Below are 20,241 nucleotides of genomic sequence, written 5' to 3'. Positions count from 1 at the left end.
GATATATTAAATGCAAGAGTATCCCGAATCTTGAATGTGATGATCCTAGAAGTTCCTGTAATCAGATGGAGCCGTTTCTTCAATTCTCACAAAGCCCTACTAATCTAATTCATCATGCTCAGCTCCAAATAGATCACCATCAAGATAATCTGGATTGACATGCATGAGCAACTTGGGAATATTGGCTTGTAGGCAAGTTCTACAGTGGCTTTTGTGGTTCTGCTAAACTCTAGTACGCTTACCCCAACATTAGCTTCACGATCATGTTCTAGGTTCTTACCTGATTTGGTAAGATTGCTGTCCAGGCTGATAATCTTGAATTATTAGAGTGAGATTCCAGACAGCTAATATGTCATTGGGCAGGTATGTCTTCCTATCTCTGTAACCTCCTCCAGGCATACAACTCCTCCAATTCTTGCCTCTTGCGCAATCCCAATTTTAACCGCTCCACCACTGGCGGCCGTGCCTTCAGCTGCCTGGGCCCTACGCTCTGGAATTCCCTCCCTAAACCTCTCTACCTCTCGCTCCTCCTTTAACATGCTCCTTAAAACCTGCCTCTTTGACTTCACCTGTCCTAATATCTGCTTATATGACTCGGTGTCAAATTTTGTTTGATAACACTCCTGTGAAGCGCCTTGGGATGTTTTACTACATTAAATGCGTTATATTGTTATTATTGTTGTTGGATTCAGCACAGATAAGATTTGCTTTCTACCAGGATACATTGGGCTGATTCTGTTCATCTGCACAGATTTTAGCTCCAGGTTGTGAAGACAGTTTCTAGTCCATTCCATAATCAATTGCTTCTGCTGATAAAGCTCCAAATCCGGACTGCTGCACTGCAATGAACATTTTTGACGCAGATGTAAGGTCTGTTATCCACCTTTTTCCACTGGCTAGCAGGCCTATCATTTAACCTGTTTCCACTGATTACAGCAATAGCAGCTGCTATGCCGCTTTTTAACAAGAAAATCCTAAATACTGCGCAAGTAGAGGATCTTTACATCACCCACAGAATTTTGAAACAATTTCAGGCACAGTGCCGATGTGCTAATTGCAAGCCTTTCTGCCAAATCTATCAGTCAAGCTGAGAGCCAGATTAACAGTATTCTTTTCAGACTGTGAAATGTGACTTCAGGGCCCTATACCCACAAGCAGCCTATCATTCAAGCACAGGACCAATCCAAAGAAGTTCTCATCGTAGTCCCTCTTGTGCACCTCACCCAGATTGCAATGATTCTCTTTCTCCCAACTAACCTGGCACCCATGGATCCTTTCCTGAGTTTTGCAATCCAATTGGAGGGATCAAAAAGGATTATTCAACGGAATACCTTCTACAGTTTCAGCCTGCGCCATAGTGCTTCCATGGCCCAATCGTCTGAGGGATTGCCAGCTGGTGGATATTCTCATAGCTGAGATCAATGTAGTGATCGAGTGAGTGCATCCATATTGACATCTCACTCCTCCTTTATGATCCTCCTTAAAACCCACCTCTTTGATCAAGCTTTCGGTCACCTCTCGTAATATCCCCTTCTTTGACTCGGCGTCCTTTTTTGTTTGCTTACGCCTCTTGAAGTGCCTTAAGACGTATTTTCTATATCAAAGTTATTATATAAAGGCGAGTTGTTTTGAAGGTGAATGGCCATTTCACTGGTTTCACGACGTAACTTCAACGAGAGCTCGCCAGAACAGCTACAGAGCCAACTGGGACCCTGGCAGTGCAAAGTTTCTGGGATGGTACAGTGGGAGGCTGAGCCTCCACCCACCCCTACAAGACCATCAACAAAAGAGAGGGCAGGGCCAAAAGCAAAATTACCGCAGTCAAAGCCCAGTGTGAACCTGCCCAACAAGGACAGATGTGGGACCTACTTGGGGTTCTGGGACAGCATAAGGGCCTGAAGAACTCTTGAATATCAAGGACTCAAACTTTAAAAATATATATTAGATGGACCTTTAGGGGCAGGTTCTGCCCCATTCCTGGGGAGGGGGGGGGGAGGGAAGACTAAGAACCATCCCACCCCCCCTCAGCAAGCATTGGCCAGAATTCCCGACCTCTTCAGCGGTACTAGAATGTGATCCCTCGCCGCCTCCCCCCCCCCCCCGTCTCCGCCTAGCGTGGCCTTGAAAACCTTCATCACAAATCCCATCCCAGTCCCCCCCCAAAAAAAAAATCTGACACCCTGCTTGGAATCATGTAAGAGGCAGCTGGAGGTGAGGAGGGGCGAAAATGGCGAGGTTACCAGCCAGTTGTCAATGGCTGCCAGTGGTGGCATGGCTGGTGTGGGAGAAGGGAACACGCGACTAACCGTCAAAAGTGGCGCGCGCCGCCCTCTAACGGCCGCTCCTTATTCCCCGCGTCGGTCAAAAAAGGCGGGAAAACGGCTTCCTGTCGGTTGTCAGCTCCAGAGGCGAGAGGTGCGGTGACGGCAAGAGTCATCATGAGAAGCGCCATTAGATGAGGTTTTTTTATATATATATATATATATATATTAGAGATGTACAGTCTCAAGAATTGTTCCCTCTGAACAATTCTTGAATGAGACCTTTTGTTTTTACTTTCAGAGCGTATTTTTTTTTTAAATAGAAAAATATTTTATCTCAGATTCATTCCTTAAGTTTAACCTAAATTCTCCACATTCTTCAAAAGGCTATTTTTTTTTCTTTTGTTTGCTGTTTTGTTTTGCTGAGTTGACTCCCCAGAAATAATTTGCTGTGTACGTGCATGTGTTTGGTGCATCTACAAAATAAAGTTTTGAAAAGCAAAGTTAGAAAAAAGGGGGCAATTTCCAGGAGGTCATCAATTCAAATAAGTAGTTTGAACAAATAGGTATTATGTCGAACTGTAATTCCAGAGTGGCAGGAACCTTTTAATGATAATAGATATATGATATAGTATCATTGGTAATTTGTCATAAGAGTTCATTCATAAGTATTAAAATCTAAAGCTCTTGTTTTTTATAATGTATTTTTGTATTAACAAAAGAACTATAAAATTGGACATTGTCCATTGTGCTATTTCTTGCATACAGATATCTCCCTGTGTAAATATACTGCCTGGTGTGGTACTAAACCCTATATACCATGTTCAATCCAGGTCCCGCTTTTCATAGAATCATAGAAAATAGGAGCAAGAGTAGGCCATTCAGCCCTTCAGGCCTGCTCCGCCATTCAAAATGATCATGGCTGATTGTCTAACTCAGTACCCTGTTCCCGCTTTTTCCCCATATCCCTTGATCCCTTTAGTATTGTCATTTAGTGACCCTATGTGTAAAAGTGCACGTGTGTAAACATTGGGTAAAAATCTTGCTGTGATTCCCCCTCCATTGTTGTACAACCTGCTGGTACTCAATGTTTAGACTCTTAGATGTACTGGTGGCTGCTGGTGCTCTTAGAAGTATACCTCAGAAAAAGACAGCACCTTCAGTAGAGGAGAACATGCGTAAAATTTAATTTTCAGAATTGTCTAGAATTTATTTATGTGGTTTTGATCACCTGTCTCCATTGTATGTATGTCGATGGTTGTGTTCTAGCCTCGTGTAAGTACTAGCTTCCATTAAGGGGGATAAGTTCCATACATAGGAGGATAGCCAGTGTTATGAGCTTGGACCTGTCATAAATACCTTCTCTTGTTCAGTGGCATGAGTTGCTACCTCAAGTGGTCTGAGCAACTTACTTTTATGGGAGTTAACTCACACTGCCGTCTTCTTGTACAAAAGCGAAACCCGGGGCTGCAACAATAGTGTACTTGTGATCTGGACCATATCTTTGTTTTCTACATCTATCTCTTCAATCTCTCCAAACGGGGACTGAGTTAACAATAGATGTGGTGAAGTTTCGTTTGAATTGTAAGCTGCTTTATTTCATAGTAAGGTGAAACGTACAGAGGAACGATCATGATCAGAGTCGCTTGATTTAATCAATATATATGCATCATAGATGCATTTAAGGGGAAGCTAGATAAGTAAATGAGGGAGAAAGGAATAGAAGGTTATGTTGAAAAGGGTGAGATGAAGTAGGGTGGGAGAAAGCTCATGTGGAGCATAAACACTGGGATGGACCAGTTGGGGCGAATGGCCTGTTTCTGTAGTGTAAATTCTATGCAATATAACTTGGATTCACGAAATGATATTAAAAAATTGATGAATGTGCAATGCGATAGCGTAGCGTAGTGGTTATGTTACTGGGCTAGTAATCCAGAGGCCTGGACTAAAATCCAGAGTCACGAGTTCAAATCCCGCCATGGCGGCTGGCGAATTTAAATTCAATTAATTAAATACAAATCTGGAATTAAAATACTAGTATCAGTAATGATAGCCATGAAACTACCGGATTGTCGTAAAAACCCATCTGGTTCACTAATGTCCTTTAGGGAAGGAAACCTGCCGTCCTTACCCGGTCTGGCCTATATGTGACTCCAGACCCACAGCAATGTGGTTGATTCTTAATTGTCCTCTTAGGGATGGGCAATAAATGCCGGCCTTGCCAGCGACGCCCACATCCCGTGAACGAATAAAAAAAAACTAACTTAACTTAAACAGAATCACCCCTATGCATTCTGTCCTTTACTGCTGGTCTCTTTGCAGCCTGATTGCCTGTGTAGCAATCTGTTTCCAAAAGCCAGACAGTCTTTTAAGTTCTGTGTCTCTTTTTTTAAAAGCCTAACTGCAGTGTTAGTTTTTAATCAAACTCCCACTCCCCCCTATCCCCGCTGAGAATGGAGTCCATGAGCCTAAATTGGCAGTGGCCCCCTGCTAATTTCAGATAACAGGACTGACGCAGCTACAATGAGAGTGAACGGTCACTATAATATTGCACTGTCATTGTCTGCAGGATGCTTGTTCAGATGCCCCATCTGAAACCTAATGCACAGCTGCAAGCCTTGCTATTCTGTGAATATAACAGCAAGCTTTAACATAAAAGCACATATTAAGATAATTCATAACTAGATTACATACCAGTTCTAATTGCCATTTCATGCCTGTACCAGCCAATAGTACTGAGCTGGTCGAGCACTGCATGCCACTTCCGTTTTGACAAGTTAAAATGGTGTCGGGATCCTATTGACATCATGGGACCCTGATTTACATACTTTATTGAGGTCCCACCTGCTTCAGGCAAGTGCCTGTGCTGCTCTTGTGAAGGCCCTGGGCAAAGTGGCAGCAGGTGTGATTGATGCGCATACGGACGGCAAGTGTGGCACTGTGATTTTAGAGCTGCTACCAGCCCATTGCTGATGAGAGGATCGAGTTAAAGTCTGCCCTTATGCTTCTCCACTCAAGAACTCCTTCCCTCCATCCTTTCACTCTGCTGCCTTCCTCCCGACTAAAGCCTTTGTAATGAACTAAGTCTTTGCCCCCAACTTTCTATTATATCTTTTACCTGTCCTGCTCAGCACTATTTTTCTAGGCCTTGCAACGTACTCTGAGACATCTCTCTTCATGTTTTAGAAATGTAAGTTGTTTGTTAGTCATCTTCACTACTCAATTAGATAACTACCTGTAATATATTCTTGCTCATATTTTTTATTTTACGTGCTTTTTAAAATTAAAATACTAGTCAATCTTCTATGGTGTTGCACGTGGGGAGACAAGACCATCCATCAGGCCAGTCCTGAAGGTTACAGATTTCCTACGCCATTTTATCTCTCCTACCCTTCATAGCTTTGTTCACCAAATATTTATCCATCGCTGTCTTGAATTTATAACATTTTTCTCTTGGCACTGCTTGCCTGACAGATTATTTCACATATTCGCCACCTTCTTTGAAGAAGCTATATCGAAACTTTTATTCACATTTCCTCTTCAAAGTTTGTAAACATATCCCCTTGTCCTAGACTTTGTGTTGATAGTGGATATCTCTTGGACTCCAGTTTATCTATTCCCTTTATATGCTCAGGGCAATAAATACTGCCTTGCCAGTGTCATCCACACCCTAAGAACAAATGAAAATTACAATAACCTTTGAGCTACTTTTTTCCAACATAAGCATTTCTAATATTAATAGACATAACACAAGTATCCAATCCTACTTATCAACTTCATTTCCTTCTTTGTACTTCTTCCAAGGCCAGATGTCTCCTATATGCTGTCGTGCCCAGAATTGTATGCAATACTCAATATGGGGAAAGACTGGTGTTTTGTAGGAACCAGTTATCACTATCTGGGACTTGTGCTTTATTCCTCAGGCAGTAAATTCCACCACCGCACATCCTGCTGGCACTTTGAAAATTATTTCCACTAAAACCCTGGATCACTCTCCTTTGATGTTTCCAATAGTCTGTTTCCATTGATTTTGTACTCTTCCTGATTTTACCCCTTTCCCAGCTTCATGACTTAATGTAATGGTGTAATACAAGAATCTGACTCAAGTAGATAACAGTAATATGGGTTAATAAAAAAGGAGTTATCATCATGTAGAACATTTCCATCATTACCCCCTAGATCATGATCAAGTGTTTCTTGTACATTATAATAGTGGGGAACCAAGGGTCTAATGAGAGGGAGGAACTTAAAGTAATTAAGATTAGTAAAGAAAAAGTTTTAGAAAAATTATTGGGTCTAAAAGCCGACAAATCCCCTGGACCTGATGGCCTACATCCTGGGGTTTTAAAAGAGGTGATTGCAAAGATAGTGGATGCATTGGTTTTGACTTCCAGAATTACCTAGATTCTAGAACGTTCCCCTTGGATTCAAAGGTAACAAATGTAACCCCGCTATTTAAAACAGAAGGGAGAAAGAGACAAGGGAACTATCGGCCAGTAACCTGACATCAGTAGTAGGGAAAATGCTAGAATCGATTATTAAGGATGTAGTAACAAGGCGCTTAGAAAATCATAATGTGATTAGGTAGAGTCAGCAGTTTTAAGAAAGGGAAATCGTGTTTGACAAATCTACTGGAGTTTTTTGAGGATGTAACTAGCAGGGTAGATAAGGTGGAACCAGTGGATGTAGTGTATTTGGATTTTTCAAAAGGCTTTCGATAAGGTGCCACATAATAGGTTGTTACACAAGATTAGGGGGATAATATATTAGCATGGATCGAGGATTGGTTAATAAACAGAAAACAGAGAGTAGGAATAAGAACATAAGAAATTGGAGCAGGAGTAGGCCAATCGGCCCCTCGAGCCTGCTCCGCCATTCAATAAGATCATGGCTGATCTGATCCCAACCACAAATCTAAAGAACACAAGAAGTCGGAGCAGGACCCGGCCACATAGCCCCTGGGCCCTCTCCGCCACCCACAGGGCATTGACCGATCCGAACTCAGCTTCATGTCCAATTTCCTGCCCGCTCCCCATAACCCCTAATTCCCTAATAAACGGGTCATTTTTGGGTTAGCAGGTTGTAACTGGTGTGGTGCCGCAGGGATCGGTGGTTGGGCCTCAGCTATTTTTCTTTTATTCATTCATGGGATGTGGGCGTCGCTGGCAAGGCCAGCATTTATTGCCCATCCCTAATTGCCTTGAGAACGTGGTTGTGAGCCGCCTTCTTGAACCGCTGCAGTCTGTGTGGTGAAGGTTCTCCCACAGTGCTGTTAGGAAGGGAGTTCCAGGATTTTGACCCAGTGACGATGAAAGAACGGTGATATATTTCCAAGTCGGGATGGTGTGTGACTTGGAGGGGAACGTGCAGGTGCTGTTGTTCCCATGTGCCTGCTGCTCTTGTCCTTCTAGGTGGTAGAGGTCGCGGGTTTGGGAGGTGCTGTCAAAGAAGCCTTGGCGAGTTGCTGCAGTGCATCCTGTGGATGGTACACACTGCAGCCACTGTGGTGAAGGGAGTGAATGTTTAGGGTGGTGGATGGGGTGCCAATCAAGCGGGCTGCTTTGTCCTGGATGGTGTTGAGTTTCTTGAGTGTTGTTGGAGCTGCACTCATCCAGGCAAGTGGAGAGTATTCCATCACACTCCTGACTTGTGCCTTGTAGATGGTGGAAAGCCTTTGGGGAGTCAGGAGGTGATTCACTTGCTGCAGAATACCCAGCCTCTGACCTGCTCTTGTCGCCACAGTATTTATATGGCTGGTCCAGTTAAGTTTCTGGTCAATGGTGATCCCCAGGATGTTGATGGTGGGGGATTTGGCGATGGTAATGGCGTTGAATGTCAAGGGGAGGTGGTTAGATTCTCTCTTGTTGGAGATGGTCATTGCCTGGCACTTGTCTGGCGCAAATGTTACTTGCCACTTATAAGCCCACTTATGTTGTCCAGGTCTTGCTGCATGCGGGCTCGGACTGCTTCATTATCTGAGGGGTTGCGAATGGAACTGAACACTGTGCAATCATCAGCGAACATCCCCATTTCTGACCTTATGATGGAGGGAAGGTCATTGATGAAGCAGCTGAAGATGGTTGGGCCTAGGACACTGCCCTGAGGAACTCCTGCAATAATGTCCTGGGGCTGAGATGATTGGCCTCCAACAACCACTACCATCTTCCTTTGTGCTAGGTATGACTCCAGCCACTGGAGAGTTTTCCCCCTGATTCCCATTGACTTCAGTTTTACGAGGGCTCCTTGGTGCCACACTCGGTCAAATGCTGCCTTGATGTCAAGGGCAGTCACTCTCACCTCACCTCTGGAATTCAACTCTTTTGTCCATGTTTGGACCAAGGCTGTAATGAGGTCTGGAGCCGAGTGGTCCTGGCGGAACCCAAACTGAGCATCAGTGAGCAGGTTATTGGTGAGTAAGTGCCGCTTGATAGCACTGTCGACGACACCTTCCATCACTTTGCTGTTAATTGAGAGTAGACTGATGGGACGGTAATTGTCCGGATTGGATTTGTCCTGCTTTTTGTGGACAGGACATAAATGGGCAATTTTCCACATTGTCGGGTAGATGCCAGTGTTGTAGCTGTGCTGGAACAGCTTGGCTAGAGGCGCAACTAGTTCTGGAGCACAAGTCTTCAGTACTACAGCCGTAATGTTGTCGGGGCTCATCGCCTTTGCTGTATCCAGTGCACTCAGCCGTTTCTTGATATCACCTGGAGTGAATCGAATTGGCTGAAGATTGGCTTCTGTGATGGTGGGGATATCGGGAGGAGGCCGAGATGGATCATTCACTCGGCACTTCTGGCTGAAGATGGTTACAAATGCTTCATCCTTGTCTTTTGCACTCACGTGCTGGACTCTGCCATCGTTGACAATCTATATTAATAACTTAGATGAAGGGACCGAGAGTAATATATTCAAGCTTGCTGACAATACAAAGCTAGGTGGGAAAGTAAGCTGTGAGGAGGACGCCAAGAGTCTGCAAAGGGATATCGACAGGTTATGTGAGTGGGCAAGAAGGTGGCAGATGGAGTATAATATGGGGAAATGTGAGGTTATTCACTTTGGTAGGAAAAATAGAAAAACTGAGTATTTTTTAAATGGCGAGAAACTATTAAATGTTGGTGTTCAGAGGGATTTAGGTGTCCTTGTACACGAAACACAGAAAGTTAACATGCAGGTACAGCAAGCAATTAGGAAGGCAAATGGTATGTTGGCCTTTATTGCAAGGGGGTTGGAGTACAACAGTAAGAAGTCTTGCTGCAACTGTACAGGGCTTTGGTGAAACCACACCTGGAGTACTGTTTGCAGTTTTGGTCTCCTTACTTAAGGAAGGATATAGTTGCCTTAGAGGTGGTGAAGTTTCACTAGATTGATTCCTGGGATGAGAGGGTTGTCCTATGAGGAAAGATTGAGTAGAATGGGCCTCTACTCTCGAGTTTAGAAGAATGAGAGGTGATCGCATTGAAACATATAAGATTCTAAGAGGGCTTGACAGGGTAGATGCTGAGAGGATGTTTCCCCTGGCTGGACAGTCTAGAACTAGGGGACATAGTCTCAGGATAAGGGGCCAGACATTTAGGACTGAGATGAGGAGGAATTTCTTCATTCAGAGGGTTGTGAATCTTTGGAATTCTGTACCCCAGAGGGTTGTGAGTATTTGGGGCTAGAAATTGGGCCGTCTAGCGCCCATTGTTTTGGCGGTATGCAGCCTCTTGAAGTGCCATGATGGCATCTTGGCTGCACAAGCACATTTCTAGCGTGATGTGTGCCGGACGCCATCTTGGTAAAGGTAGTAGTGCATGCGCAAATAACGAATGCCAGCAGCATGTAAAGTAAGGAGAAAATGGATACAATCAGTGTGCAACGCTAATTTAAAGTGATAGACACCATTTTGGGACTTAATGCCCCACTCAACACTCCACTTACGACCATCTGAACATGTCATAAAATGCCTGGAGGACCCCCCCAACGCTATTTCAAGGGACCGTGCAGGATTTACCGGTTAGTTGCTGGATTATTGCTTCTGGCTGCTGATGCATTTGTAACTGTTTATGGAGGTCTCCTATACTTGAATACTAGAATGAGAGGACATAGCCTAAGATTTAGAGTCAGGGCGTGTATGAGTGAAGTTAGGAAACGCTTCTACATGCAAAGTGTGGTCGAAGTTTGGAACGCTCTTCTGCAAACGACAGTTGATGCTAGCTCACTTGTGAATTTTAAACCTGAGATTGATAGATTCCTGTGAACCAAGGGTATTAAGGGATATGGGGCTATGGAGTTAGGTCACAGGTCAACCATGATCTCATTGAATGGCGGAACAGGCTCGAGGGGCTAAATGCCACTGCCACTTGCTGCCTCCCGTTATGTGCCACCTTCTCCTGCAAGAAAGCGGGACGTGTGTCTGGGTGATGTGTCAGTCATGGTTGAATAGCTACCAGTGTGTGTGGCCTGTGAGTTGTGGGTGGGTGGCTTGCAACAGTGGTAATGTGTAAGTGTGAGACGAAGCATCTGAGTACTGATGGAAAGAGTTTGTTGGTATGTGGGTGATGGGGGCTGTAGTGTGTGGAGCAGTGGATGCGGTTAGTGGTGCAGTTGGTAGGAGATGCCACTTGACAGTTGACCTCACTCACTTTGACCACTCGTGTTAAAGCATTGAACTTCTTCCTGCATGCATCCATGTTCGTGGTGCGCATGGCATTGACTTCGTCCCCTGCTGCCTCCTTCCTTTTGAGCATGTGTTTGGAGGCCCTATTGCCCCCCCCTGCAGATATTGGATAAGTCTCCTTCTGTCCACCTCTTGCAGCAAGGCCTCTAGTGCATCAGCAGAGAACCTTGGTGCATGCGCTCTTGCAGGCCTGGTGCAAATTCAAATCGGCAGATTGGAGGATGTGGGATTTAGTAGTGCGCAACCTTTATTCAATGTTTTAACATAACTCATCAGTTTGTAAACTCAGGGACAGGACCTGCATGTGTTTTACGTGTGCGATATCTGATCTCCGTTCAGACTCTGTGCAGACAGCAGACTGTTATTTTCAGCAAATAACAGGTACTGGCTCCCTTTAAGAGATTTTAAGCGACATCCTCCCTTTAAGAGATTCGGGCTCCCCCTGCTGGTGCAAAGTGCACATTTTCTTGAATCCTGGTTTTGAATGCTGCTGTCAGGTAAGTACTCAGGCTGGACAAATGTTTCGCCCTGCCTGCACAGGAAGCACCGGGCGCTGGTTAGTCACAGATCGGGCTACCTGTGCCCGATTATTCGCCTTGTCCAATTTAACTCGCTTGGAATTCTCTTCTCCAGAAGGCTGTGGATGCTCACTCATTGAGTATATTCAGGACTAAGATTGATAGATTTTTGAACTCTAAGGGAAACAAGGGATATGGGGATCAGGCAGGAAATTGGAGTTGAGGTCAAAGATCAGCCATGACCTTATTGAATGGCAGAGCTGGCTCAAGGAGCCGTATGGCCTACTCCTGCTCCTATTTCTTAGGTTGTTATGGCCATTACCCTGTAAGTTCTTGTTTTTTGCTAGATACCCTTCCAAGTGAAAGCAAAGAAAACATTCAAAACAATTAAATTGTTCTGAGTTTGCTGAATTGTAAAGAAATACAATCAGTTTAAGCCGTGAGGGCCTATTGTGTTAAGTCAGTTTCTTAGTTGTGTGTTTGACTTGTCATGATTTTGGTTGTCTTCACTCTGTAAGTTAATGATTTTTCTTGATATTTTGCTTTTTTGATTTGATATTTATGTTATTGTCCACATTTCCATGGACTGTTGTAGCCAAGCTGAAAAAAAACAGTAGTAACTGAAGCCAATATTGGCCACGCCGGTAATTTTCATGTTTAAAGTGTCTCCCCTCCTGTCGGTGTAGACTCCTTTTAGTGGTACGGTTTCATGGTCACTTGGCATCCTCCAGTACTTCATTCAAGTGGCTCTTCTTCATGTTCATGTAAGCCTGGACAGCGAGTCAGGCTATTCAACTGCAAAAGTCATCAATACTATCCTCATCTCACATCCACGAAGGTTCACTCCAATAGTGGTTGCTCGATAGTGACCAGGAGTGGGAACATGCATGATTTTCCTAAATCTGGGGTTGCTGTGTCAAAATGTACCACCCATAGTACTGCTCCAGCTGAGATCAGCTAATGCAGTAGAGATTGGGAATTGATCTGGGACTCTTTTGATAGCACAGGGAATCACAGCCACAAACAGCTGGCCCATTGGGGGAGCCAGCCAATTGCAGTTGTTACTATGCACCTGGCCCAATTTTCCTCACTTTTATTCCCTCTTCACCCAAAGGCACTGAGTCATGTTGGAATATGGATCCACTGTTGCACTTGTCCTCCAGTATTTCACTGTAGTGCGTGTTATTCACATTTAAGGATAGAGACTGAGGGGGTAATTTTACAAATCTGCACTGCTACTGGAGAGCCTTGCAAGCCAGCACTGTTAGCTGTGACTTGGTGGTAGCACTCTCGCCTCTGAATCAGAAAGTTGTGAGTTCAAGTCCCACTCCAGAGACCTGAGCACATAATCTAGGCTGATACTCCAGTGCAGTATTACAGGAGTGCCCTCTCAGGTGGATGTAAGAGATCCCATGGCACTATTTCAAACAAGAGCAGGTGAGTTCTTCTGGTGTCCTAGCCAACATTTACCCCTCAACCAAAACCTAAAACAGATGATCTGGTCATTTATGTAATTACTGTTTGGGGGACCTTGCTGTGTGCAAATTGACTGCTGCATTTCCTACATTACAACAGTGACTACACTTCAAAAGTACCTCATTGGTTGTGGAACACTTTGGGACATCCTGAGGTTGTGAAAGGCACTGTATAAATGCAAGTCACTCTTTCTTTCAGAGCAAATTGGAAATTAGCACTTACAGTTTTTGAAATATAATGGTCCAGAATTCATAGGCAGTGTGAACCTAAATTTTCAATTTGCACTGCTGGGAAGTGAGGCTCTTCTCCGTTACTGCAGACTTGTAAAATCAGCTTATGAGTGTCAACAGGCTGTTCAACTATGAGGGCATCATAGTCAGTCCTCATCTGTTCATTTTTCAGAAGGGGATTCCAGATAGCAAGCAGGAGAGGCAACGCTAGCTGGTTTTTCAGATCTGAAGCCAATTATGGCACTCCAGCTTCTGCCCCATTGCAAATCAGCTAACTCAGCTGAGACTGGGGAACAAACCTCAGACCTTAGCCTATATGGCTTAGTAGCACACCACATAGTGCCTTTAACAATGAAGCCATTGAAGGAGATAGTTTTGCTTTCCTGATTGTCTAGTTTTTGTATACAACTTCCTATTAAATTGCAATGACAGCGGGAAGAAAGGTAATATTTAAGGTGTTGACTACCTATGTTATGCCAATTTCTTGATTACATGTTGGCTTACCATGATTTTAGTCATTTTCACTGTTTAACTCAGTCATTTGCAACTTGGGCGTTGCAGTGTTTGTGTGTGCTTGTGGTTTGATTGGTCATCTGTCGCTAGGATTTCACTTCTTCCAGTACTTGTTCAGTGTTTTCTGGATCAGTACATATTTCAATGCTACGTCATATACCATCATAGTAGTCCTAAAAATATAGGGTATCCTGGATATTAAATAAAACATAGGCATACAAGCAATTACATTCTGGAGTCATTTAGCTCCTGAGTTTGGATGCACCCTAGGTTGCTGAGGGAAGTAACGGTGGAAATCGCGGAGGTACTGGCCAAAATCTTCCAAACATCCTTAGATACGGGGGGTGGTGCCAGAGGACTGGAGAATTGCAAATGTTACACCCTTGTTCAAAAAAGGGTGTAAGGACAAACCCAGCAACTATAGGCCAGTCAGTTTAACCTCGGTGGTGGGGAAACTTTTAGAAACGATAATCCAGATCAGAATTAGCAGTCACTTGGACAAGTGTGGATTGACTAGGGAAAGGCTGCACCGATTTGTTAAAGACAAATCGTGTTTAACTTGATAGAGTTTTTTGATGAGGTAACAGAGAGGGTGGATGAGGGCAATGCAGTTGATGTGGTGTATATGGACTTTCAAAAGGCGTTTGATAAAGTGCCGCATAATAGGCTTATCATCAAGATTGAAGCCCATGGACTAAAAGGGGAAGTAGCAGCATGGATACAGAATTGGCTAAGTAACAGGAAATAGAGTAATGGTGAACAGTTGTTTTGCGGGCTGGTGGAAGGTGTACATTGGAGTTCCCCAGGGGTCGGTACTAGGACCACTGCTTTTGTTGTTATATATTAATGACTTGGACTTGGGTGTACAGGGCACAATTTCCAAATTTGCAGATGACACAAAACTTGGAAGTGTAGTGTTGGCCAGGGGCTGCAGAAAGTAACCTGAGATTCCCAGCTGCTGACACACAGGCAAAAGCAACTTTTGAACTGAAGTAACCTGAGTTCAGTCGCTGGCCTGAGCTGGCTGGAACCGGTTTGAATTAGCTAAGTTTTGTGAAAGACAAAGGAGATGTGATAAGACACAAGTCCTTATTTAGAAAAGGATTAATGAGGTAATGCTACCTAAGACCTTGGGACAGAGCCAAGGGAGAAGACACAGACTAGGCGAGCAAGCCTAAACCAAAGGGAGAGAGACAGCACAGCTTGAAAAGATAAGATTCGGAATAAGAATGAAGAATCTGGGGCGTGGAGCCAGAGCGAAGACTCCGGAGACCAACCATCGCGGAAGTGGAAGAACATACGTCAGGGACGTAGAGACGACGTCGAGAGAGAGAGAGAGAACGGAACGCCTGGCCAGCGTCAGCTCTCCTTTTTGGGTATTATCCTTTATATTCTGTGACCACTCAAAGAGTATCAGAGAAACTTAGTGGGTGTGCGTTTAGATCCTAGTTTGGGTATAAAACTGTATAACCTGTTGCAAACTGCATGTCTATATCTAACCAGACGTATAGCGTTTAGATCCTAGTTTGGGTATAAAACTGTATAACCTGGTGCAAACTGCATGTCTACATCTAACCAGATGTATATGATCTAACGACGCGAATAAAGCAAATTGAGAGTTAAGAGAGAATTGATTCTTCTCCTCTTTGTACTAAGCCAATAACCGTAACCGGTGACCTCCGGTCAACAGTAGTGAACAGTGAGGAGGATAGTGATAGATTTCAAGAGGATATAGACAGGCTGGTGGCATGGGCAGACAAGTGGCAGATGAAATTTCATGCAGAAAAACGTGAGGTGATACATTTCGGTAGGAAGAACGAGATGAGGCAATATAAACTAAAGGGCACAATTCTAAAAGGGGTACAGGATCAGAGAGACCTGGAGGTATATGTACACAAATCATTGAAGGTGGCAGGGCAAGTTGAGAAAGCGGTTAAAAAAGCATACGGGATCCTGGGCTTTATAAATAGAGACATAGAGTACAAAAGCAAGGACGTCATGATGAACCTTTATAAAACACTGATTCGGCCGCAGCTGCAGTATTGTGTCCAATTCTGGGCACTGCACTTTAGGAAAGATGTGAAGGCCTTAGAGAGGGTGCAGAAGAGATTTATTAGAATGGATCCAGGGATGAAGGACTTTAGTTACGTGGATAGACTGGAGAAGTTGGGGTTGTTCTTCTTGGAACAGAGAAGGTTGAGAGGAGATTTGATGTGGAGATGCTGGTGATGGACTGGGGTTGACAATTGTAAACAATTTTACAACACCAAGTTATAGTCCAGCAATTTTATTTTAAATTCACAAGCTTTCGGAGGCTTCCCCCTTCGTCAGGTGAACGATGTGAAATGAAATCAGATTTGATAGAGGTATTCGAAATCATGAAGGGCCGAGACAGAGTAGATAGAGAGAAACTGTTCCCATTGACAGAAGGGTCAAGAACCAGAGGACATTGATTTAAGATGATTGGCAAAAGAACCAAAGGTGAGATGAGGAAAAACTTTTTTACACAGCGAGTGGTTAGGATCTGGAATGCACTGCCAGAGCGCGTGGTGGAGGCAGATTCAATCATGGCCTTCAAAAGGGAGCTGGATAAGTACTTGAAAGTAAAAAATTTGCAGGGCTACGGTGATAGAGCGGGGGAGTGGGACTAGTTGGATTGCTGTTGCATAGAGCCGGCGCGGACTCGGTGGGCCAAATGGCCTCCTTCCGTGCTGGAACCTTTCTATGATTCTATGGTTCATTGATGGCTCACCCTGATTTTTTTAGAAGTTGATTTTGTTTGGCTTTTAAAGGTTGTGGGAAACCTTGGTAACGGAAGAGGGTAGTTATGCCTGCAGATTTTACAGGGTTATTGGAAATAATTTTGTTGAAAAAAATTTGAACACAGCACCAAAATTCAGAAACTAATAAAGAATATTATTTTTTCACTCTTATTCTGTGGTTTCAGCTGTAGGAGTGATGCAATGAATTCAGAAAGGTCAATGTCGGAGAACAGGAATAGCTTTTGTAACAAAGCCAACACTGCCATCGCTACAAGGCAACCACCCCGAATCCTTGTGGTGGATGTTACACCTCCTTTCTGGTCAGATATTTGCACCAATCTCTGCGAAGCCTTGGAAAATTTCTTTGCTTTGGCCTGCAGTTTGGGAGGAACATCTCGCCTGCCTCTCTTCAGTCTGTATGTGGTTCATAACCAACAGGAATGTCTTCTTCCTTTTGTGGTATGTAAGAAAATCAAATCCAGGCGTACAGCTGGATCTCATTTAGTTACTTGTCATGTAATTACTTCAAAATATGTAACTTTGCTTGAATTGAAAGTTCATAAGCCAACTTTATTAACAGTAATGATGCACTGACACAACATTTTGTGTCAGATTATTAGCCAGATGATAATATATTTCACCACATAAAGCCAATATTTCCAGTTGGTCGGAGGCCAGAGCAATCTATGTAAACCACAGAAAGCTGGCTGTACTTCGATAAGGAAATATAAGCAAGGACTGTTTGAAGTGGAATTTACTGAAAACTTAAAAAAAATGTTTTCTTTCAGTTTGAGGTTTTTTTCTTCGAAGGGTGACAAGTTTCCTTTTAGTGAAGATGAATGAGAAATGTTAATAAGAAAAATGTACATAGCAGTAGCAGTTCTGCAGAGTCCAGAACAACTAAAAAGAATGATTGCATTGTAATAACAATTTTATCAATTTTATGTTTTTGAGTTAGTGAATGTGGCACAGTATTCAATCAAGGTTTTGAAACTTGCCAAACTTTCTGGGACTGAATTACTTTCTAGTTTTATTTGCCACGGAGATTGGTGTTAATGAACAAGGCATGTTACCTCAGGCCACTCTTGACCAGCTCAGGAGCAACCTGGCTGCTCTCTGACCTGGGGAGTACTGTGTGGTGGGGTGGGGACATCTAAAGAATGGGATAAGATCTAAATCATGTACAAAAATGCATTTGAAGGTTGTATCCTGGACAGTCACTTGGCATCATTTCTGTGTAAACAGGACGAAATAGTACTTTAATAAGTAATGTTTTCTTCATGCAGCAAGTGAAAGGAAACTTTCCCAGGCTCCACTCTTGTGTTGCTGAACTGAGGTCAATGCCAAAAGAGGGTTGTACACATGATAAGCCAGGCTCTTTAAAACATGCCGTTGAGGATGGCCTCTTACAGTTTAAACAGTACATGAGGCATGTGACAGTGGGAGGATCCCTGAATAGCTGCTCAGTGGAGGTAAAACAAATTTACATTTGTTTTAAATTATTTTTATTGCCATTTAGCTGGTTGCCATCTCATAAATATTGCAATTATATATTTTGTTAAAAGGTGGAAACTGACATTTAAAAACTTGTCAAAAACTTGTTTCACTTCTATATTATCACCAGTAAATCCCCCATGGGATTGCTCATGGTGAGTCAGAGGATTTGTTATTTTATATCAATAAGAGTATTTATACCATTTAGGCGATAACATCAGAGCGACTGATTTACAGCAACCGAATAAATCAAATTACATTTTTATTAAATGCTATTCTGGGATTTTCCTGGTTCTTTAGGGGATTGGATTACACAGCTCTCACAATTATTCTGTGAAAAATGTAAGTGGTCATTATTATATTCCTTTACTTATGTATTTAATTTTTAAAGCTGAGAATACACAGCAAGACGGTATACAAGAAGCACGAACTGGACATAGATCTACTGCTGTACCTTTTGTAGAGCTGCTGGAAAAATAGCTAAAAACGGCATCTTACGTTGTTTCTACTGGGTTTCTGCCAATTTTACGCCAAAGTTATGGCAGTAGATCTTTCCCCTGGCATTAAACATTAATGGGGAGGAGGAGTGAAGTTTAGGTGCACTTATGGGCAATCCTGCACTTTGGTAGCATTATGGGTAGTCCTGTGCTTTGATAGCAATGAGTGATGGGCTTTGGGAATGGTCCTGAGGTTAAGCAGAACTGGGGTGGGGTCCTGGAGTTTGACAGTATGCAGTGGGGCTGCTGGAGTTTGGCAACGTGGGAATCCTTTGATCTAGCGTCACTGTGGAGGGGAAACTGGGGTTTGGCTGAACTGTGGAGGGCAAACCTGAGATTTGGAACAAATTGGGTTGGAATGTGAAGTTTGACTCTCTAGTGGATTCCTGGTGCCTGGCAGAAATAAGGAGTGGGGGGGGGAGGCTGGGCATAAGCCTGGTAGCACTGGGTTGAGGGGGGATCCTAAGTTTGGCAGCAGAGATTTGTGACTTTCTACGGGACTCTGTAAACACTGAATTTGGTATTTTATGATGGGTTCCTGAATGTATATCTCTGTATCTGTTTCTCTCTCACACAGAGCTGAAAGAAAATCTGAACATTCCAATTACTAATTACCAGGTGTTAACTAGAGCTTTCTAAATTCAACTAATTTGTTTTTTAGTTTGAAAAAAACCCTCAAAATTAAGATGAGGATAGACACTTTGCCTCCATTTCCCTCTATCTGACTCCCCATCTGATTGTGTTTCAAAAGTATCACTAAGGTGTAAAGAATTAGAATGTGAACATTTCATCACCGTCAACATAAAATGTGATAATTGTGCTATTTAGAATCTATCTCTATCCCTCTCTGTTATTCCCCCCTCTGTATACATGTTTCACAATTGAATTCATTTACTGTGTACAAACAGCCTCTCTGTTTTAAAAAAGCCAATATAAACTTCAACCAAATAAAGTTTTTGATAAGTGTCTTCTAACTTTCCTTCAAGTAATTTTGAAAAACAACTGAACAGAAAATGCTAGAATCTAAAGAAAAGTATTCCAGCAGTTCAACTATTGAATGGTACTGATGCATCCTGAGAAAGTGGGTACATTGCACATGCTCAGACTACATAATCTCAATTCAGATAAGAATATTACAGTTCTGGGCAAAAGTATCAAGTCCAAGTTCAAGCTTTTAAAAAATACTCAGTGGATGAATTAAATTTAGAAATATGTAGTTCCATGATTTTTAAATTTTTTTTATTTAAACACTTATTTTAGATATTACAAATTTCAGTTACTGAGAAAAAACATGGCAGATGAAAATGTTCCCAGAAAGCAGCTTGAGTGAATTGTAACGAAAAGATTGATATGAGTACTCTGTGGGGCACTTACTACAACAGTGGGTGTTAAGTGACAGGCAAGCTGTGACACCTCTATCATAGCACCATATTCAGGCATCACAAGAAATTGCAAAACATGAACACTTTTGTAATGAGATTTCCCATAAAGCTGGTTTTCATAGACGTTTTCAATGGAATGCATGCCTGAAATGTAAATTTAATGTATTGCTGTTCAATCTCCCATAGCATTGCACATGGGAAATCAAGAACAACTGTAGTCTTCAGGGGAAGCAGGCTTAGAGAGCAGGGGTTAATTGGACCAGGGTATGCACAATTAGTTCATTCCCCATTTTAACGTCAAATATTCTGTCCTTATATTTATATAATACTTTGATACGATATTATGTAGAGTTAAATAGCTAACTTAGGGCAATTTGAGAAGTAGAGGAATTTTTTTTTATTCGTTCATGGGATGTGGGCGTTGCTGGCAAGGCCAGCATTTA

At 42.9% G+C, this 20,241-nt stretch overlaps 1 protein-coding gene across 1 annotated transcript in view; it reads left to right on the top strand.

The window, feature by feature from the left end:
• Positions 1-16,644: 16,644 nt before the first annotated feature.
• Positions 16,645-20,241, top strand: part of m1ap (meiosis 1 associated protein) — a 52,051-nt gene continuing 48,454 nt past the window's right edge. The window contains exons 1-2 of the mRNA XM_067977661.1: positions 16,645-16,884; positions 17,712-17,897. Of these exons, the coding sequence (XP_067833762.1) occupies positions 16,645-16,884; positions 17,712-17,897 (426 nt within the window). The remainder of the gene's footprint in view (positions 16,885-17,711; positions 17,898-20,241) is intronic.

The sequence above is a fragment of the Heptranchias perlo genome, chromosome 1 (assembly GCF_035084215.1).
Source record: "Heptranchias perlo isolate sHepPer1 chromosome 1, sHepPer1.hap1, whole genome shotgun sequence".
NCBI lineage: Eukaryota > Metazoa > Chordata > Chondrichthyes > Hexanchiformes > Hexanchidae > Heptranchias > Heptranchias perlo.
Note: the sequence above shows the minus strand (reverse complement) of the source record. Positions and strands in the feature narration are given on the sequence as shown.